This window comes from Gymnodraco acuticeps, unplaced genomic scaffold (genome assembly GCF_902827175.1).
Source record: "Gymnodraco acuticeps unplaced genomic scaffold, fGymAcu1.1, whole genome shotgun sequence".
NCBI lineage: Eukaryota > Metazoa > Chordata > Actinopteri > Perciformes > Bathydraconidae > Gymnodraco > Gymnodraco acuticeps.
The window spans coordinates 1250293-1273493 of record NW_022992126.1 but is presented as its reverse complement, the minus strand read 5'-3'; the positions used below and the strand labels follow the sequence as shown (position 1 = coordinate 1273493).

Sequence of the window (23201 nt, the reverse complement as noted above, 5' to 3'; positions counted from 1 at the left end):
TGTGGCAGTGATGGTGCTATGTTGCTTTCTGAAGCCTGACTGATGTTTAGACAGGATGTCATTTGTACATAAAAACACCTTTACTTGTTCACTCACTAGGCGTTTGAGCACCTTCGCCAGAACTGACAACTTAGAGATTGGCCTATAGTTATTTAATAAGGTGGCCTCCCCTCCTTTTAGCAAAGGCAGGACATACGCTGACTTCCACAATTTTGGAATTGTGTTAGTGCTGAGGGAGAGGTTAAAAAGAGTAGTGAGAGGTGGAGCAATAAAATCTGCAGCTATCTTTAAAAAGAAAGGTTCTACGTTGTCCGGGCCAGCCGGTTTCTTAGGATCTAACTTGGTTAAAGCTTCACGAACAACATCAACAGTAAAAGGGGTAAAACTAAAAGTGTTTTCCAACACACGTTTTTCAGAGTCACATACTGTAGTGTTCACAGAAGCAGAGTTAGTGACAGAATCAAATAGAGAACCACAGGACACAAAATGCTCATTAAAGCAATTTAGCATAGTAGCCCTGTCCGATATAGTGCCAGATGCTGTGGTAATGCACAGAGGTAGCTCATTACGGATATCGCCAGTGGATAACGATTTAATGGCTTTCCAAAATTTTCCAGGATTATTCAGATTATTTGTAGTTACTGACAGATAGTACTTTGATTTAGCACTTTTGATATGAGAAGTGAAGCTATTTCTTAGCTGCCTAAAATGCAGCCAATTTCCTCTGAGCCTGATTTCCTAGCCTTTGCCCAGGCCTTGTTTCTCTCATGAAGGAGACTGGACAATGTTTACATTAGCAAGCCTCGCTAACTCTCAAAGCTAACCTGTACTGAAGAGCACATGTGTTTAAAAAGCAGGGAATAAAAAAAGGAACTCACCTTGTGATAAACCCGCAAGAGAAAAAGTATTTGAGCTCCATACTGTTACAGAAATAATCCTTGATGTGGTTTAGAACAGGATGGCGTTTTATCACAGCAGAATTTAACTTTATCTCCGGTAGAATTCTCATCAGGCATTAGCTCCGCCTCCTCTTTTTATTTTTTTCAAGCTAAGGACCCAGAATCCGCATTTCTCTAACAGGGCTGGAATAACAGGATGTCTAAAAGGCATGATCTGTTTATATTTTGAGCAAAACACATCATAGACATGTTTTTATATATTTGTATATATCTCAGACCCATAATATATGCCTTAAAATAGCATGATAGGTGCACTTTAAGAAAAAGTGTGCCTCTAGATTCTAGGGATTAGTGACAGGTGACTTATACATTGACACGAGGCAGGCCACACTCTAATTGTATGAAATACAAAACTAAAACTGCTCCCGGTAAAAATAGATAGAGAGCAGAACTAAGCTTAGAAAGCATGTAGAAGCTACCATGAATACATTATTTTACCAACACACTGATTGTTGTGTGCTGGCACAGTAAGTCCCATATACCATATATGTATATTATTTACTGTACTGAAGGGCTTTGTTGGACGTGCTGCTTATGTACTGTTGCAGCACAATGCCTATGAGGGCACTGGTGCTATTTCAGGAAACGCTGGGAGGAGAAAGTGACACGTCTCTATAGGCAGCAGAGATGCAGTGAAGATAGTGGAGAAAACAATGGCTGAGAGATATCCCTCTAATGAGAGTTAACTCTGCGCTGCTTGTTTGTTTCAGGGCGAAACATTCCTGTTATGTTTGCATGGTTTGTTGCATTGACACTGCTGCTCTCTTTTCATCCATGTCAATATGCCCCTTCCCTTTCTCCCTCTGGTTGTCTCATCATCTGGCTTCTAGTTTCAGAGCAGTAAATGTTTGTTAGCAGGTTTTCAATTTTGACTCACAGGGACACAATCAGTGCAGTTAAGAGTAATTACCTCCATGGTTCCACATTTACCAGCCCTTCAACTTCAAAACAGCATCAATTTGTTAATAAGAAATGTAGAAAAAACAGCTACATCAGTTTTACTGGAAACAACACAATACCTTTAAATGTAAAAACACCACATGATTAAACAAACACATACAACACATACTCGACATTTCAAGTGTGTCACATATGAACACATTATTTGCAACCCAAGTGCGTGCTGATAAATATCATGACAGTCAGTTTAATTGTTGGATGCTTCTTGTGGTATTTTTGATGAAATGCCACTTCTGTTCTCGAGAGCTCTTTGTCACATGTAAGTGATTGGGATTTGTCAATATGTATGTGATATAAAGTATATAAAGATAAATAGTATACTTCCATACATACAACCTAGAGTACCTACATTATAAAAACAAACCAAACAGCAACCCAAAGTGCTTTCCACTAAGACAGCCGTGAGGATATACTGTATAGTACACACTGACCACTATATCCTTCTCTTATACTCACACACTCACACTATATTTTCTACCCTACATAACCCACCCATTCCCGCAAGATAGACACATGAAACAGCTCCCTTTGACAGGTAATAACAGAGGATGGGAGAGGCAGTTTGACCAGGGAAAAATACCCTCAAGTGAGTCTCTCTCTGCAATAGACAGGTGGACCTAACCTCATCTAGGTGTGTGTTTGTGTGTGAGGGAAGACTCTTTGCAGAACCTTGGGAGATGAACTATCTGTGCTTAGGCGAAAGAAGGGAGAGTGATTGCTGAGAGTTTAGGAGAGGAAACTCAGTCTACGGCAATTGAGATGTTTTCATTTTGAGAGTGGGGATACACATGGGTGCAAAGCTAAATTAGGATGCGTGTGCTGAAAACACAAATGCATAAACACTGTCTTTTGCCCACTCGTCACGCAGTCAGTTGAAATAACGGTCAACCTCACTCCATATCTTTTTCCCCTCCCTTCTCTTTTCTCTGCCACATAACTCAAACACACACAGCCACAAACGAGTGGGATAATGTCAGGAAGCTGTTGGTGTTTGCCGCCGGTCGGTTCTCACACAAACACAAACGCTCTCTCTAATGGTTTGCTTATTAGCGCATGTGTCACATAATGGATTTATGTTTGAACCCCTATGAGATGAAGTCATGTGTTTTTTTTAAATAAATCTTTGGCCACTAGTTGAAGTAGGAGAAGAGGCATAATTCAGCACTAAAGTCCCTTTTCATTGGTTCCACTTATGGATAATAATACCTATCTCTTGTAGGGCTGCTCGATTATGGCAAAAATCATAATCATATATAATAATTGTATCCTGTAAATATAATGTATGATGTCCTTTATTGTTTTATGTTTCATGTGGAACCTATATGCTGCAGGTCTCCCTTGAAAAAGAGATCTATGATCTCAATGGGACCAATCTGGTTAAATAAAGGTTTTTAAAAAATAATAATAATAATAATCTCGATTATTTGGGTCAATAATTGATATCACGATTATTAAAAACGATTATCCATTTACTTTGAAAACATCAATTTATTGGAGAAAAAAAATGTGAACAGTATGTTTTTAACAGTTGATTACCCTGAACTTTACGTATAACTCAACTGAAAAACCAATAATAAAAAAAAAAAGAGAAAAAAAATAAAAAAATAACCGTTTTATTTCGATTACGTTGTTTTCGTTATCGTTGCAAGCCATAATCGTAATAAATACGATTCATTGAGCAGCCCTAATCTCTTGTATGTTACCCTAATTCGAAATAATGTAAATGTACTAATACACTGTGTAGGAGCCATTTAGGCACATTATTTTATGGTAATTAATTATGGTTTGGTGAGCCAATTGAATATTCTTTAAAGTTAACTCAAGTGAACTGAATAACTATTAATTATAATTATACCGTTTTTGTAAAGTTTTGTTTAGCTTATGGACTGCTCCAGTTTTATGTTTTGTTATTATTTATAGAAAGTAGAATGTAGGGCGCTCAGCAGGAAGTCTAGAGAGGAAGTCGGAAAAGGTTTTTGACCGCACACATCCGTACGCCTGTTGGATTTGTTTGTTTATTTATTTAAATACCTTGCAAGTCGGTAGTGGGCCTTCAGCTGATCCATTGAACTTACTAATAAATCACTTGAATGGAACGAGCAAGGTATTTGGATTTCTTAAACGTACACAAGTCAATACTCAAATTTGCTTCATAGACTAAGTGGCCTTTTTGCATAATCGGCCGCTAAACACTGCGTTTCAATTAGATTGCAGTTCATCTGAAACATTTTTGGGAAGCCTTTTTCTTTGTCCTCTCATAGGTGGTTAAATTAAAAAGATAGAACCAACACTAAACCAACCTTCTTTTTCTAATGTGTAGCTTTCGTAAATATGTTGTAGGTGATCATGTACACAAACATGTGCTTTGTATTTTGTAGCTCTCGTAACGGTTGACAAGGCATTATTGAGCACCTGACACCAAAACGTGTTACAATTTAAATCAGCTTTCAGATTGTTTTACTAATTCTATCAATAAGTGATTTTCTCAATTCTTATTCTTAACCGTGACCCAGTTTCTGGGTTGCTCTTGGTCTTATTGGCCAATTTCGATGTACAAGACATCACTCCATACATTGCAGTAGACCTTTTAGCATTCTGGCAAGTGATTCCAAACTTTAAACAGTTATGTATATCGAGAAAAATCAACAAGGACTTTAAAAATGTTCACATCTGTAGCTTGCGAAACACATTTGAATTATTACTGTGTTACCTCCTTGTTCCTGGGTGTTGTGACACAGTAAATACTTGTATTCATCACACACTATTTTTAATTGCCATATATTGAATGATAACAAGCACTTAAAATATGTTCCTAGACATGCCGCCTGCCTGTTGACAGGTTTCTTTCACTCAGGCATCTTCCTCGCAGCTTACTGAGCTGATCTGGTGGAGTGTGAGCTGCACCACCAAGCCTTGGGCTCTTCCTCTCTCTGGGAAAGTTAAAATGGCATTACATGTCAGCTCGGATGATAGGGACCATCCGTTTCTCAGTAAATAAAAGACATGCTGAAGCACAACAGAAAGAAGGCAATTTCTAAAAGGTTTTCCCAAATCTCTCATTCTTTGTTTCTGTCATGTAACATTCAGTAGATTTTTCTGCTGAGAAATGCATCCCGTTTGAAAGGAAATGGCTTTAACAAGCGCACCCACTTTTCCTTGTCAGAAACTCTCATCTTACAATCGACATGGTGGAGCACAGTGGCTTTCCTGGGATTTACAAACAAAAGTGAGTTTATTGATGTTCTCCTTAAGTACAAGTTGAGTTGCAGTCATACAGTATAGCAGCACAACGTAAAACACTTACAACGTTTTATATTTGCTAATTATAGCTTTTCAGTCTGTAAATTACTTTTCATCCATGCATCGTAATGTTTGTGGGAGCACAGGAGGGTGTGTGGGTGTGTGTGTGTGTGTGGGTGTGTGGGTGTGTGTGTGTTGTTCCAGATTTAAATATCTTTGTTTGCCTCTGGGAGATCAAGTTGGATTAATCCGTTTTGATTGATCGCTCTCATTTTCTTAATGGCCCCGCTCAAGGCGTCGTCAGTCTCTGTGGCTCTCATCATTCTGAGAAAAAATGAAATGTGTCCGACTCAGCATTCTGTAGTCAAGGAACTTGGGAATACCTATAAACCCATTAGTTCATGCTGTAGATTACTTGCACATATGAATCACTGGTCTGGTCATTCCCGAACATATGCTATTGCTTCTGTAAATGCACCAACCCCCACCCTCTCTCTCTCTCTCATGCAGACATAAACACACACGCAGCTAACTATACCCACAATCTCTTGAAGCAGCTGAGCTCAGACAGTTTAGCAAGTCGATGAAGAAAATTGCCTCATGCCCCTCAGCACAGCTTTCTGCAAATAAAATCCATGCTGCATTCACATCTAGAATCTTTTTTAACAGCAATTAAATGTAATTTACATCTACATTTAAAATGCACCCTGTTGTAGAGCTTTTAGCTTCCCACGATCCTGTGAGATTGTTTAGCCTTTGTAAATTATAGATCTGTTCATCCTTAACCCACCCCCCATCCAGGGTGACCATTGTTTTATTCCTGTAAGTATACTCAAGTCCTCACTACATTATAAATGTATATATTGTTCTGCCTCTGCTGCCATCTGCCATAACATGCATGCACGTTACATTTGTCTGCTCCCGATTTACCGTAGGAGCAGTTAGATGTCTGTTGCTGCCATGTTTCAGCAAGTTTTCTATAACATAAACTCCTCTGTCCGGTTATCACGGACCCAGGTTTTTACCATTAGTTTGTCTCGTGCGTTTTCCCTTACTTAGGTCTTACTTCTTGTGTCCGTTTGTGAAGAAAAATGCTGGCAGAAAGTGGACCAGTGTCACTACCATTTTAAATGAAATGTCTGCTGTCTGCAGCTGAACAAATCAATACTGTACTATCATTACTAGACCAATCAGTGTCACTGCTGTCAACGACCAGACAAAATCTGTTTAGATTTAGCTGTGTTGTGCGTGTCAAAGTGACAACCTTTCATCATTTGTTGGACAAAGGTGTGCCGTGGGAGGAATAAGTAGTCTCTTTTCAATGGCAGTAATACAACTGTTTTGTCACATTTATGCAATTTCCCCCGTTAAGGATTAATAAAGTATGTATTCTTCTCCAATTTCTCAAGGGCACAGTGTTCATTTTATATCCAGCATCAACATTTTGGGATCAAAGCCACACCCATTTATTACTGACATATCATATTCATACTGCTGATAAGTGTAACACTGCGCAGTGAGCACTATATCGGTATCAGCCTCAAACACAGTAAAGTCTGTTGCATCTGGGACCCCACCTAACAGTGATGTCACAGTGTACGACCACACCGAGGTACATATCTACATCACTGCTGCAAGGTGAGGAGGAAAACCCCTGAAGGGCATTGAAAACAACATTAAAAATGATTACAAAATAAATGAGAGTGCACTGTTAAGGAGCGGCAATGACTGATATGAGAGTAATATCACACTAACTTAAGTTAAAGCACTTTTTTATGATGGCTCTTCTTCAAATAGATATTGGCATTGTTACTGGTGGCAGGCTGCTGTAGAGGAATGAGATTAAAAGGCACTGAAAGTGGGTCAGTCTTTGCTTGTAACAGCACTCATGCAAGCACACTTACAAAAAGGAGTTTAAGAGAAACTCACTTTCGCATATATTTGAGTAAACATACAAGCACACAAAACATATAAAATATGCCACACACAAAGAACTGTAATGAAAATTATATATTTATCAGCTTTTGCAATCACACACATATGAACAACACAAACATGCTTGGAATTGTGTAGTTGCTATTATACATTTTTCATATGAACATCATCCTCAGCACAGGGGAATAAGTAAATAATAGATAAGCCATCCTGTGGGATTTAGTGAGTGTGTTGTTGCATGCAGTGCGTTATGATTTGCCAGTTGTTTCTTTTTGTGAATGTGAGCGTGGCATGCACATCATCAACCTTAAGTTGCCAGAAATGTTGTTGACACAGCGCACACTTTGTTCCGGAACCCGCTCTAAAATAACCAACATCTCATCTCTGCGTCAGCGTCAGCAGAATAAAACACAGTGTTGTCTCAGGTAGAGCTGAAAGATAATGCAATTAGGCAGAGAGCGCCAAGCCTCAGATGCAAACAGAAGCTTATTTAAGCTGACTCGGCTGTCAGATTAAGCTGGGAGGGAGACAGATCAGAGTCTGAGCTTTAGTTTATGTATTTGTAGATGTGTGTGTGTGTGTGTGTGTGTGTGTGTGTGTATGTGTGTGTGTGTGTGTGTGTGTGTGTGTGTGTGTGTGTGTGTGTGTGTGTGTGTGTGTGTGTGTGTGTGTGTGTGTGTGTGTGTGTGTGTGTGTGTGTGTGTGTGTGTGTGTGTGTGTGTGTGTGTGTGTGTGTGTGTGTGTGGGGGGGGGGGGGGGGATTGTGTTGGGCAGAGCAGGCAGGCAGGGCAGCCAATGTTGGTTTTCTTTAAATAAATCATTCTTATATATTCATTCAGAGCCTCAATGCAATGACCCTGTTTCTTACCAGTTGTCAGAAACATTTCTAACTCTATATTAATCCAATTAAGTTCAAGGGGAAAATAAAGCTGGAGTAGGGCTGGGCTACAGGGCTACATCTTCTATACAAATGTATGATTTCATCACTGTATGATTACATTAAACAATACATGTCCAGATATTACTCTTTGGTTTATGCTTTAGATTATAACATATTCGTTATTTTATACATTTGATGGGGCTCAATGCTTTTGTTCTTTGTTTTTTTTATTATTGCTTCCACATCATATTTGGCTATTTATTTAATGCACCATACCTAACAGATTTTAATGTTGTCAAAACTTTTAAGGACAGATATCAACAAACACCAATCTATAATTCATTATACGAGACTTTGCTAGAGTATGTTCAAGCTTTGTCGCAAAAAGGTGGAAAATCAGTCATACATAAAATCAAAAATAACAGTGTTTCATAATTTAGTGCAGCGTTGAGGTAAGCTCGCTGCTGTGTTTCCTGAACGTTCAAACAATTCCCATCGCTTGCTACTTTACTCATATTCATGGGGGAGGGGGGGTGCCTTTTAACATTTTAACAGCGACTGAAAGTTTGGAAGTTTCCACTCTCAAAAAGCATTGTTGACTTTTCCAGAATATCTGTTTATAGCTGTTTAGAGCTTTGCAAAAGCTGCTCTTGCACAAGACGATGCATGCTGGCCACAAAGAAAAACATTTTTTGTTCTTAGTCTGAATGAATCTAACTTTACATGAAAAAATAAAACATGTGCAGTCAACTTCCACAATAGAGGCAACAGATGTGTCGTTCCAAAAGGTTTTGGCTCTGTGAAACACAAGCTGCAGTTTGTTTGCCTTTGGCTTAATGCCTCCACATGAACACCTTTTGAACTGTTCACCTAAACTGCCCCAAGACCAGCTGTTCTTTTTTAGTGTAAACATTTGTATATTCCTAGTTTACAACTCATCCTCCCAGTATCAGAGGGCCAGATGTCCATTCTGGCTCCAAGAGTGGTATGTCTTCGCTCTCTCTCACATGGTGTCATCGGTCCTGTGCTTCATTACCTGTGAGTCGGAGTAAATAATGGGAGAAGTGAACGTGCCAGGGTGCTGAAGTGTGCCATTGAGAGTTTCCTCTGCCAAAGCTCTCTGCACTGAGCAAAGCCTTGACACATGCTAATATATCTGCTAAGGGCTGAATTATAGAGACACATACTTAAAGGTCCAGAGAGAGAAACAAAGAGACTATTGGATAAGATTTAGGACAATAGGAAGTGAGACAAGCCAGAAGGGTAAAGTATCTGTTTGCACATGAAAGAGATTGAGGGAAAAAGGACAGCAAGATTGATCGGTATATCCAAATAATTTCAGTACCTGATGTACAGTACTATAACAGGTAATGGAAAAATAATGAAGTGATGAGGATGTTTTTATTACAAATAATCCATTTAAACCTTCCATCCAAAAAACACATAGGTTTGTAATATCATTTTTTAAAGCGTTATGTCCATGACTCCATGTCCTAATTATAAGAACTGTATTCTGATCAACTGCCTTCAAGCGCCCAGGCAGACGAACCAGCGGCATTCCTTTTTTCTTTTCTCAACAGAATATACATTTTCCAAGTCTGTCTCTTTTTTTTATAAACTGAATATTTCAAATTAAGAATATTTGCTTTAGTAGACACTGGCCTCTGGCATGTTCTGACTGTAATTGTTGTAGTTGCCAAAACACATAGTATACAGTAACAACTCACAGCACTATAGGAAAGGTCCCATTAATACCAATTTTACAATTCAGAATGTGTTCTGGTGGATGACACCAAATGTGACACTTGCCTCTGGCATGTATCTTGTTATTTCTCGAAAACCAATGTATGACTGCTGAAATCCACTTGATTTTAACCCGTTATATTGCTGTCCTCCTCCTACTCTCAAATGTTTCTCTTATCCTTCCCTTAGGGCTGAAACCCAACCATGTTTCATTGTGATGTTGTTTGATAGGAGGCCTTCAAGTGATGTACTGAAATATAATGGAAAGGCAAAGGAGGTTCAGCACACACAATTCCTGCCAAGGGCTTGACTCGGCTTGTTCAAAGCAGGAGTATCTTTTTATATTAACAAACTTCCCATTTCATTAGGAAGCATAATATTCACATATTTGGATTTTCAGGAACCTGAATATTATGTCCAAATATCCCCAAAAAATGTCTGTCCATTATAACATAGCAAATCTATTTACTGTATAGTATATGACCAAAACTATCTATGTAATTAATGTAACTTAGATATGAAATGAACAAGACATAACTACCAGCACTACAGCTTTTTCAACTTTATAAATAGCCAATCAAGTAAAATCACACATTTTAGGATTATCCATATTTACTATTTTACTTTCAGTGCTTCTCAAAGTGTGGTCCGCGGACCACTGGTGGTCCGTGAGCGCCCCCTAGTGGTCCGTGAGTATATTGGTAAAATTTCAAATTTTTTATTAATTAAAGTTTTCCGCACTCTCGCGGGAATATCTCCGCAATGGAGCGAGCTTAAGTTTCACTTTCAATTGCATGATATAACCCAGATAAACACCTTCATCACACATGTTGCCACTTGTTTGTACAATTTTCAGGCGATTTGTAAAAAACGATGTGTTTTTGGATATTTGTCGAGTTAGGTGGTCCGCGAGTGTTTTTTTATTGGTTAAGTGGTCCTTGGTATGAAAAAGTTTGAGAAACACTGCTATAGATCTATATTATGCACAAGGCCGTGTGATTATCAAGCGATCACACACAATCAGTATAAAAAAAACAAAGAATATATGAGTGACCTGACGTCATCAGAACCAAAACAGTTGCCTTAATCAAGTATTGACCTGTACAAATGCAATTTGTATGCCTTTTTTGTTTTTAGCTATATTGAGAAGACTGTTGCATAGTACAATCCAAAAAAGCTGCTCACATACAGCTTTTATGTTTAACTATGCACAAACAAAGCAATACATGTCTCCTTAAAAGGACAAATCAAGTAGCCAGACTGCTCCCTTCACATTGACACCAATATAATTGAAGCTCAATTGGCTTGAGAAAAACCTGCATTATTACAATCTTAGGGGACACCTTACATCAGCCGAAGTAATTTTTTAAGTAATCAAACGTAACTAAAATAAATAGATGGACATTTTTCCTATCTCTATATCTCATCCCATAAGTAAGGTAACCACACCCTCCACTGGGGCTTGTATGTGCAGGAAATTCCTTTCTGATACCATCATAAGGCACACACACACACACACACACACACACACACACACACACACACACACACACACACACAGCCCCACACACACATTTGTGAACACATTGTAGCCGAGTAAGCACACTCAGTCACACAGAACAGTGAAAAAGGTCACGTCACACATACTACCCATCTAAATTCTTGTACACCCCCCATCTAACAGTGGCACACACACAGCCACACACTGTAAACTCAACCTCTCCATCTCTGCCAGTCTTGGTGTGGAACACAATGCTCTGTCACACTAACCCACATCGACGTGGATGTGGTGGAAGGAGCCCCGCGGCTGTGTGTCTGTCCGCTCTGAACCGCAGAGCTGTGCTGAAGAAGTGAAAGTCAACAGAGAAACGTTTTCTGAGAGACAGCGGCTTGAGTGCTGCAAATGGTAATGAGGGCCACGGCTTGTGTCTGTCAAGCTTCTGGGGTTGTTGCATGAGGAGGAGTTTGTTTTTATGTTCTCATAGTGTCTACAATCATAAGGGAGGTCGGTAATATAACCATTCAGTTCAGAGTTATTAATTCCAAGAGGCATAATGCCATCTGATAAAAAAATCCTTTGCTTTGTATTCCATTTGCTACTGTGGATTGAGACAGCAAACGCTATCACCCCATTTCATCACCATTTCATGAAGAAACAAACACACCCACAATGCACTCGTCAACAGCCTTTGCATATGTGTATGTGCAATTTGGTCTCTATTCAAATATTGTTTTTATTAGTTTGTCTCGAGTGCTCTGTGTGTCTGCCAGCTCAGTGAGGACAGTCTTTTGTATCTCCTGTCATCATCATAAGGTAAACTGTGAGGAATATGACGACATCTGAAAACATAGAACATTCAAGACAGAGACTAAAATCCCAGAGGACGAATATGTGAGGATATTGCAGATTGGCAAAGAGTGGACACATTTAAAGAAAAAGCGAGATCTTGTCCCCTTGAATGTGACATCTGCAAAACAAAAGAGCAAATCATATAAAACAGCAGCGGCACAAAGGCTATCCGCGAACACAATTTGGGAAGGAAGAGGGTTGAAGCTGAACTGTTGAGACACAAAGAGCTGGATTAGAGTTATACTCAAGTCTTTTTTCATCCAATTCTCAATCACTTCCAAACAGAAGCACTCAAAGAAGTGACAGAAGCTGTCAGCTTTAATAGGCATTGTAGCTGTCTTCTTTCTTTGTGTCTTTCAATATCCTCTCATCTATCCCATCTCCCTTCATGAAATCCAATTTGCCTTGGCATCGCTGGATGAATGGTGAGTAAAATGTCAAAACCAGATGAACAATAACGTTTTCAAAAGCTCAACCAAGAAGAGGAATTAAGATGGTGCCAAATGTTTTTTTGCCACCATCACCAGCTGGTTCTATTCTGTCGGTTACAAAACAGCTTATTGATCACTCCCATCATTTGTGGTCTTGCATATTATCAAATAGTCTTTTAGATCATTGGCATTCATTGTGTTTACTTTATTTCCAACACAATATTTCACTTCCTTCATGCTTCAGTTGCTGCATTTCCATTTGCCTGAACCCTGCTCACACCGTTACTTCCATTCCAATTGCGCTGTTAAAAAAACACATCCCACTCTTCTCCTCTTTGCCATTCTTTAGCTAATGAACAGTAGAGCTCCTGCGCCATAATAATTAAACTGCATGTCATTTACACTAATTCAATGTGGGTGTGGAAATGAGGAGAGGAGATGTGCTGGAGATTGGAGCGGCAGTGGGGCATTAAGCACCAGTCTGCCTGTAAGTCCTTCTGCTGAGGGATGAGAGAGGAGTTTTTACTGGTGATTGTGTTGTTTTCTTTACTGCAGATGGGAGGAAGGGTGAGGCAGGGAGGGGGGGTAATGAAAAAGTAGGTGAAGGAGTAAGAACAGGGCTTCAGGAGTATGACAAAGGAGAAGAAGGAAGAGGTCTAGGGAGGAGTTAAGGGTAAAGATAGACTGGAGATGGAGGAGTTTGCTGAGTTAAACAATAATCAGGTACATTTGTATGCGTGTATCAGCTGCAGGTTACTGTGCCCAGAAAGCCGTGATGATGTCATCTCAAACAAGTCCTGAAGCTCATAGTGAATAATGGAAACCATAAAACCACATATAGTGAGGGGATAAGGCAGCATTTTCTGAGCCACAGCTGGAAGCTCTGCGTTCAAAATAAACTCACTGATATCGAAGGTCTCAAACAACACATTTATGCGCCCACAGAGTTATTAAGCAACGATGAAACATCTCATTATATATCGTCATTTAGGGGAGGAGGGATTGATTCATGTAGGAAGTCAGAATCCAATCACAACTACCAAACATTTGGAATCAAAACATTACAAAATAAACTAGAAATTGGTACCAATGGACGGTTATGCTAAATTGTGTCAAGCATTTTGTGTGATTTGTTGAGAAATCACACAAAGTGTTTTGTTGTCGTAATTTGATATTGATATGTTCCTGTGAAATAACAAAGACAACTACCCTAAGCTTCCCAAATGTATTTATGTAACTCGTAGTATTTCAAAATGTATATAACTTAAATTGATTACTCTTTGTAATTAGTAGAAATTGTATTTGTAAAGCCTGAAAACATGTAATGAAATCAGTTGACTTGACCTTTTTAAATGTAAAATCTACATAATTCTCAACACACTACTCTGCTTCCATGCAATCGTTTGCCCCACGTCTTAGGGCACAACAACATTAGCACCCCGATAATCATTTGTAAATCACTTTTTAATCGTCATGTCTTAATTTGGTAGATTCTACCAAGAGAGAGAATGTTTAGCTTTTCTTTAATATGGAATCTAACTCGAACTATATTTTGAGTGGATGTTCCTGTCTTGGTAGCTCTGAGTATTGTTTTGTGTTTATTTTTGTAAGCTCCTTTTGACAAAATGACATTGGTCTCCGGTTAATTTAGCTCTGTCAACTCTTATCCAGCAGGCCCTTCTGTCAGAATTCATCAAGCCACAAATGATTTTGTTCTCATGAATATGCAATCACCCCCTCCCCCGGCCAATCAAAAAAACATCCTGTTCTGGCACACACAATACCTCCTGCACACAGATGTGCATGTTGCTTAAACAGACTAACGTATAGACTGATTTGCATGTCGTTACACACACACACACACACACACACACACACACACACAAATGATTGTCTGACTGCACCATAGGAAGGATTATGATTCAGAGCTGTCTCACGGCCCGTCCACACTACAGCTTCAAAACAAGCTTGGAGCTGAGCGTGTCTGAAGCTCGACCAACAACCAATCACATGAATCTCCCGCCCCTGACACACAAGCAGCGGTTTTATTGGCTAGAGCTTGTACTGGCATATGATTTGATTGGCTGACGCTTCCACCGAAAGCTTCAGAAGCTTCAAAAGTTGAACATTGCTCAACTTTTGCAGCCTGAAACGCCAGGAAAGCTCCGCTCTGCTTCCCACAATGCAGTTCGGCGAAAAGTGACGTCACCCCATTCAAAGTGAATGGGCAGACGCGTTGGAAACCGTTTTTCAAGCTGTAGTGTGGACGGCCGTCAGAAACCCCTTTGCTTCGAGAGAGTTTCACTTTCAAAGACAGAGCTCAACTGCTTGATATGTGGAGACAGGGAATTATTTTTGTGTGTGCAATAACTCCACTACAGGTGAATACTAATGTATTCCTTTTTCAGAGTTTTTCTAAATCTTACTTTATTATTATAAAAATGCTATATCGGATAACCCCGTACTTGATTTGTAGTTTCCTCACCTTTAATACTTGTGTGTCTTATTCAGTTTTAGTTTAGTTGTTAGAGTGCCCTCTGTCCTTTTGACAGACCTACACACGCACACACACACACACACACACACACACATACTCACACAGGCACCTATGGGAATCACACTTTATTCGGAAAGAACCAACCACTGCTTTGAAGCTATTTTCTGCCCTGCATTCAACAGTAATGGTGGAATCCATTGTATTCCCCCTGCACACACATTACATGTCTTAGTCATAGATGTACTTATATATATACCGTACAACCATTTCTGCAGGCACTGTCTGCTCTTGTGTGAGACCCTACTGTGTGTGAGATGTGAAATGTCTTTACTTTAGCGATGGTGCATTTGACACAGAAAAATACTGTTCCCAGCCTTGGTGAAAGGTCTTCTATCCTTTTCTACTCTTCTTTTGATGGAACTGGATGGAAGTCAAACCTATTTTGTATAGGGTGACCCTTGCTGTCATTTCCATTACAATGATTTTCAGCAGAAGGACAAGCTATTGCTAATACATGAACTCATCACAACACAGTATACAAAGACAAACACATGCAATGACTTATTAAATTATGTTTAGTTAGCTGCATGACATATTAGTGATCTGCATCTGCCTGCGCAATTAATGTTAATTGTTTCCATGGTCATGATTGTGCAAAGAGCCAACTTTCTGTTTAGACACACACACACACATACCCACAGTACACTAACAACCCCCTCTCAGTTTTCAGTTGTCTGTTTAGAGACACCAACAAGGATTCTGTTCACGCTTCACACATTTTAGTCCTCAGGAGAAATATGATGTGCCGTGACAGTAAATATTCAGTCAAATATGGTGGCTAAAGAAGGGCAGTGTGTGTGTGTGTGTGTGTGTGTGTGTGTGTGTGTGTGTGTGTGTGTGTGTGTGTGTGTGTTGTGTGTGTGTGTGTGTGTGTGTGTGTGTGTGTGTGTGTGTGTGTGTGTGTGTGTGTGTGTGTGTGTGTGTGTGTGTGTGTGTGTGTGTGTGTGTGTGTGTGTGTGTGTGTGTGTGTGTGTGTGTGTGTGTGTGTGTGTGTGAATCTGAAGTCTGCATGTATCTTTCAAAAACTACATTCATAACTCAAGGCCAAAAATAAAACTGTGTTTGATCTCTTGGAATAATTATTCCTTCATGCATAGTTATTACCTTGCAGCACAATCATTATTAAAGTACATATTTGAAGTCTACACTTTTCTCCCATCTTCCATTTAATAATTGTGTTGAGATCAAATTTGCCATTACAGCATGCCTGCAGGGAAGTGACACATCAATCAGCTTTTACCAAATAAATCCATGTGTTGATCAAGCAAAACTCAATCACAGTGTTTTCTAATGAGTACTGTGCTATCCATCAGTCTGTTGTGTCAGATGCTATAGCTACAGTATTTTGCTCAAACTTGTTACATTTTGTATTTTAATCCTTGGGCAATTCCATCACTATTAACAGCTGGTATAAATCACAATTTAAATATGCTCTGAACCGGAACTTTTACTGTGTCTACTGTGTCACAGTGAAAGTGACCTAGCACTCTTACTCACAATATTTGCAAGTATAATTTTCCGAATGCAATTTAAAATGTGTATTCATTGAGGCTGTATTTGCTTTAGCTAAGATGAACAGAGCGTTTCTCTCATAGGGAAAAGTACTTTGGGCCTTAAAGGAAATTGGAGGCTAACTTTAAAGGTCCCCTATTATACTGTTTTTCATCAATATATTATAGGTCTCAGATATATACAAACATGTCTCTGAAGTGTTTGGCTCCAAATACCAAACAGATCACCCATTGCAGCATCCCATAATCCCCTCTGTTTCAGCCCTGTTTCAAAAGTGCTGATTCTCTGTTTTACTTTAGATGAAAATAAGGAACCCCTCCCCACGCCCCTCTGAGAGATATTTGGTTAAAAAGAACACATGGTGCTCTAGGAGGAGATTCAGGTGATAAGGTGGGGGGAGTTACCTTTGTTAGTGATTGGCTAATGGTTACACAAGCCAACAAATCATAAAGTGGCCAAAATCTGATCAGCTCCTTTTCAGACAGGTTTTTATATAAATGGATTAGGACCAAAAGTGAGCAAATCTTTTTTCCTGAAACCTTCAGAATCTCTTTACAAAAGACATGAAAAAGTGGATTTCGCATAATAGATGACCTTTAAAACCTGTTTATCACCAGGAAACTGGATGGATCTATCATCTGTTATGTTTTCCATAAACTTTAGTAAGTGTCCATGTTCTGATATTTCTCTACTTTTGAGACCCTTATTCTCAGCTTTCCTTCAAAACATTTAAGTATGAATTAATGCTGCAGGCCAGAAACCTTTTGATAGCACTTTTAGTTTCAATTATTTTACATGTGGCTCCTTTGTGTTGAGTTAATTGTGTTGCTTCAGGACCAGTCAAATATATTTAGAAGCTTTGCGCTACATTAAAATACTTAACATGCCACAACGAGCAGCTAAATGACTTTGGCATCCCTTTAAAGCTCTTTATCTATTTGAGGCTTTTTCGATTGCTATTATTGTCCTCAGCTGTAGCTTATCAATATATCGCCGAAGTAATGGCCAAATTATGCTGCAGTGTTTTGCCAATGTTTTACGTTTTCGTATAATTTGTGATCAGAGAAAGACTGATAACATTAAGCTTTCGGATACTATCCAGATACTCTATCAGATACTCAGATGGAGTAAGTGGTCCCTACTTTGTTTTTACTTGTCTCTTCTCCATGTACTTCATTCAACCTTATCTCATTACTTATTTTCTTTAAATATTGATTTGCGTATTTCTGTTATCAGTTTTTTCCAAGTGCCTGTGTGTCAGTCATACCAATCAGAATCAGAATCAGAAACGGGTTTATTGCCAGTATTACACATACGAGGAATTTGACTTGATGTCGTGGTGCATACATAACATAGAAAACAAAGAATCTCCATATAAAACAAAAAATCTAATATGAAACAAAAAATCTTTAAGGACACTGTAATAAAATATAGTTAAATAGCAATAAAATAGAGCAGTAATTTACAGCTAAATAGATTGCAATTAAGAATTATAGAATATAAACTATGAAATAAGAATATGTGCAGTAAGCAGTATTTGAACAGTGTGTGCATTAATGTAATGCATATAGAGACTATGTTGAGACGGGTGGCGCAGTGGTCTGTGCATCTGATCATCAGATCAAGGGGGGTGCTGGGGAACTCCAGTTCGAAACCCGCTCCTGCCGCCACTGCGTCAGGCCGTTGTGTCCTTGGGCAGATTTACCCAGATTTGCTCCTGTGGGTATTGTCCACAGTACATGTATGATACTAATGTGTACTTGTAAAAGCGCCTCGATGACTTCGAGGCGTGAAGATGGACGGTGTGGCGCAGTGCGCTGTGCAATGATCATCAAATCAAGGGGTGAAACCCGCCGCTGCTGCATCTGTAAAGCCGTTGTGTCCTTGGGCAAGACACTTCACCTGAACTTGCTCCTGTGGGTATTGTCCATAGTACATGACCATTGCATGTATGATATGTGTAATGTGTATTTGTAAAGCGCTTTGAGCATCTGGAAAAGCGCTATAATAAATGTAAGGAATTATTATTATGTTGTGGCTGAGGTCATGCCCTTAAAGCTTGAGTAGGTCCTCTTTCTGCTCGTGTCGATTACGTACAGCGGCTGTGATCACGGTGTCCTTCACTTGTGGATATATTACACCAGTGAGATCTAAATGATGTTTCATCTGATGAGCGCTGATAACCGCAGTCATTTTCTTGCTAATGGTATAATTTAAGCAAGCTATTGGCAATATTGGCACTTGTCCTTTTTTAATTTGGTATTTGGTCACCAATGTCAAACACATTACATCGTTTTCCAGCGTGTCATTCATCGTGGTGCACAATTAAATTGCAACAGAAATCAGCTTTTTAAAGGCAGACCTCGTTTACCGCAGCCGTCCATGAGATCCATGCAGCTTCTGCGAGTGAGATTCATCAAGAAACGGAGTCACAGAGAACAATTAGCCCCCTGACTCGAAATTACATTTGATACATTAGACCATTGGGGCATATGAAAGATCTATTCATTAACTTTTGACTCCCCATTTTGCCTCCTTTGCTGCACTGCTGAATATCAAAACTGTCTGTGGCTAATCACCATCAGCAAGATTATATGACTTGTTTTCTTATCTACATATCTGATATTTATTAACAAACAAGTACAAAGACAATCACCCATATGAAACCTTACCCAATTTAACTAAATAAACCACAGTATGTGTACTTTGTTCAATCCAAATGCTATTTTAGAGGCTTTGCCTGAACTACAGTATGATTTCTGGAAGAATCCCTGAATATCAGCCCATATTTGTTCAACCCAATAATAAATCATACATTTCTCAGCATCAGTTTACTTGACCCTCAATGTGGAAGTTATCCATTTTCAGCCAATCACAAAGATGTCATCAGAGCGACCCACCGGCAAACTCTGACACAGCGATCCATCAAAGCCAAAGGACATGACACTGTCAGTCTGAGACGAATACATCTGTCGCTGAGGAGATAAGTCACTGAACTTGGGATGCGGCTGTTGAAAGATATCGAGGCAGACAATGACCTTGCACCAGAGCTGTTAGGCACCGGAGCCCATTGGCTGTAATTGCCTGTCAAACTGCTGACATGAGGCTTGACAGAGTGGTCAGACAGCCTAATCCAGGTGTTTGCAGTGTCAACATAGGCCCTACCAAATACTCTGATGGGTAGCTATAAGAATAAACTTTGACCTTTGTGTTTCTTACAGTATGTCCCTATCTGTATGTCTTAAGACCATTTACTGCACCACGTTTAGATACTGAAGATTCAATAACAGAATCAAATTCAAGTGGACAGATACCTCTTTACTTTGCATTTTCATATGTGATTGTATGGGTTGAACTTAAATATATAATATGTAACATTTCCACACTAATATTTCTAAAATCAAACCTATGTTATATTTGTTTTTTATGTACTTACATTAACCCAAATGGTATGAAAAAAAGTTATTTTTATCAAGGTGACGGTATATTGTATATCCACTTTTGTAGCTGCAAATTGAGTTTGTATCCAGTTTAAAGCCATTTTTTTAAGATGTTTGGGCTGTTTTTAATCTATGATTTTTTTCTGGATGAAGGAAATGATTGTCATCAGATTTCTTAATCTTCAGTATTCGGAAAATAAGCAAAGATGTTTATTTATTAACCTCAGTCGCTTAGGTTCTTAAAAGCTCTCGCTCCATCTGCTTTGTGATTTTAAGATGGTTTATGTGCTAAAAGTGGGCTAAAAATAATAAGCTGCACACTTCTCTTCCCGAAAATTACTCTTTCTAAAAGTAACTACTTGAGGCATTATTTTCTCTCCTTATTCTCAACTGTGATTATTGTATCACAAGATTCTCTTGTTTCTTTTTTCTACGAGCACTTAAAATGGTAAAACTCTGCGAAGACATTACACGATAAAAGCTTTTCATCTCTGTCTCCACCTTTCAGTAGCCTGCCTCGTTCACAGTCCATTAAGACTGAATTCACAGACACTCTGACCCTGGCAGTGGTACATACAGTAGATACTCCTTTCTGTCCACAGAGAGCCTTCTCTGCTGGCTGAAATAATTAAATTGGCCATCACACAGACCGAAAGAGAGACAAGACAAAATATATAGCCTCGACGTAATTAGGTCCTGGCTTTTCACAACTCATAGTCTTGGTGGAAGTTATTCTCATATCAAAGGGTATCAAAGGATATAAAGGTAAGCCCATATTCAGACATCGTACACCAGAGTGTCTGGTCTGAACAAAAAGCCAGTTTATGACAAGAGATCACAACACAATAGTGAGTGCAGTGCTATAGGTAGAGGAAATGAGAGATCAAGCTTTAGATATACAGGTTAAAGAGATAATTAAACTGCTGGCTTTTAGACTCAAGGATGAGGAATTATTCACTGGCTCGGGTAAAGAGGAGCTGTTCATAAGTTTAAGTGGTTTTATGGTAGGGTTTGTCCTTTTTCTGACACAAAATTGTCTTTTTTAAGGGACTGTCTATCACTTACATGCTGGTAATGGACTCCTTTACAGACTTAAATGTTGTTTTTCAACTTCATCCCGTAAAAGGTTGGTCTCTGGTAGTGTTAATTTCGTTGACTAAAACTATGACGAAATATGTTCGTCAACGACCTTTTTTTCCATGACGAAAACGAGACGATGACGAGACGGCACCGACGGCAGTAAACAATAACTGTAACGAAATCATCATGCAATATCGTTGACGAAAAGTGACGAGACGAAAATGTAGTTTACTAAATAAAAACTATGCCAAAATCTCTCTTTACTTTCATTGACGAAAAATGAGGAGACAAAATATTATCAAAGATAACGTTACATCTCTGATAGTCAGTTTTTCTCCCAGCAGTTCCATTTCCGGTGCTGCGAAAGGTAGGGTTGCCAACTTCCAGAAATGGAAAAATGGGACACAGGTATGTGTCCCCCGCGCGCGTGCGCGCGAAGATTTTCGGATTTCTGGCGGATTTAGTTACTTTTTTGTGTTACTTTATTTCGGTTTTAGGGTTATTTAATTCTTTTGGGGGAGCCAGCCCCCTAGGGTTCGAGGGGTCAAACCCCCCCAAAACCCTCAAAATGCATAGAAAACTATGCATACCTATAACACAATACAAACACAATGGTCTTACACCTGCATTAGGCTACTACATCACATTGTACATCAGCATGTTCAAATCGGATAGGTGGGCACTAGGGACATCTGGGCAACTCGATGTACAATTGGCTATTTTGTCCAAAATGTTACAAAATAAATATTTGAAAAATGGTATTAAGTAATGCAAAGTATACATGATGTGAACATGCACGGTACATCATTATTAGACTTAATGTTATCCTTCAACCAACCATTTTCCCATCAATCAGCTGACTGACTCTCTCTCTCACACACACACGCAGAAGACCCGAGACAGATCTCCACTCACGGGCTTTACCCAACTGTGTTTTTCTTCCACTGTTTGTTGTAAGACACAAGTCTTTTCTTTTTAGAAGGGCCAGGGCCCAGAACCACATCCTCTCTCTCTTCTCCTCTTTCATCATCACCTCCTCCACCGGCAGCGCTCATTTTCCCACACGACTGAACAGGCTGACATGCCACACAAACAATGATGCCGCGCCCGCGGCCCACCGGAGAAAATCTCACACACACACGTGCGAGCATTGTGCCTGCCCTGTCAACTGAGCGGTCCTAGTGCCCTTCGCATACAGCACACAAACACAAAGGCACGCAGCCAGACACACTGCATTGCGCGCAAACAGAAAAATATGTTTTATTTTTCCCTTTACACGGGAATCCGGGACAAACAAAGTCCCGTACGGGACACGCCCCTTTTGGCTCAAATACGGGACGTCCCGGCTAATACGGGACGGTTGGCAACCCGAGCGGCAGGGCAGCAGCTGTGTGTCTGTGCTGCGCGCGGCGGTAGATTTGAATTACATCGGGCAGCGGCACACTGTGAACTGTCAGGAAGACTCGGGTCTAACTCATGGTCTAACTAACCTTATTTAACAGAAAATAAAATGGCAACAACAGGGCTTGGGAGCAGTGGTCGCACTCGCGTTAACCGAATACCCCCCCGTCAGCGCGAGTGATTGATACATTGTGCACTCGACGGATAATAATGGATTATGACGGAAATGTTACGATCCTGTCCATCAAAATGACTGACAACGAAAAAATCTAAAGCCACCACTGCTTGGGAGAAAGAAACGATGTGATATTTGGGCCCATTTTCGCTACAATGAGGCGGAGAAAAAAAGCGAATGCATTGTTTTATCAGAAGGGAAGCAATGTGGCCATAACACAGGTAAAAACACCACAAACCTGAGCAGATACTCTCTGCAAAGCTTCTTAATCATTCAACCTGTGGTTTTCATCAAATAAGGACAAGATATAATCTTATTTATTTATATATACTAAAATGACAAATTATTGGTTTTGGCTAGACTAGTTTGACTGAAATGTTCTATAGCCTATAATCTGATGACTAAAAAAGACTCAACAGTTTTCATTGACAAAAAGTAGACTAAAATAATTAGTTTTCTTTGACTAAAATAAGAAATGCTCAGACTTTTAGTCGACTAAATCTTGACTAAAATGTTTACTGTTTTAGTCGACTAAAAT

At 39.4% G+C, this 23201-nt stretch overlaps 1 protein-coding gene across 6 annotated transcripts in view; it reads left to right on the top strand.

Moving 5' to 3' along the window:
* LOC117538066 (alpha-1,6-mannosylglycoprotein 6-beta-N-acetylglucosaminyltransferase B-like) overlaps positions 1 to 23201 on the top strand; it is a 126707-nt gene that overhangs the window by 21788 nt on the left and 81718 nt on the right. For 3 of the 6 annotated variants that reach the window (XM_034203590.1, XM_034203589.1, XM_034203588.1), the window contains exon 3: positions 5083 to 5145. The exons of the other annotated variants lie outside the window; for them this stretch is intronic. In XM_034203590.1, the coding sequence (XP_034059481.1) occupies positions 5083 to 5145 (63 nt within the window). The remainder of the gene's footprint in view (positions 1 to 5082; positions 5146 to 23201) is intronic. 6 annotated transcript variants of the gene reach the window in all.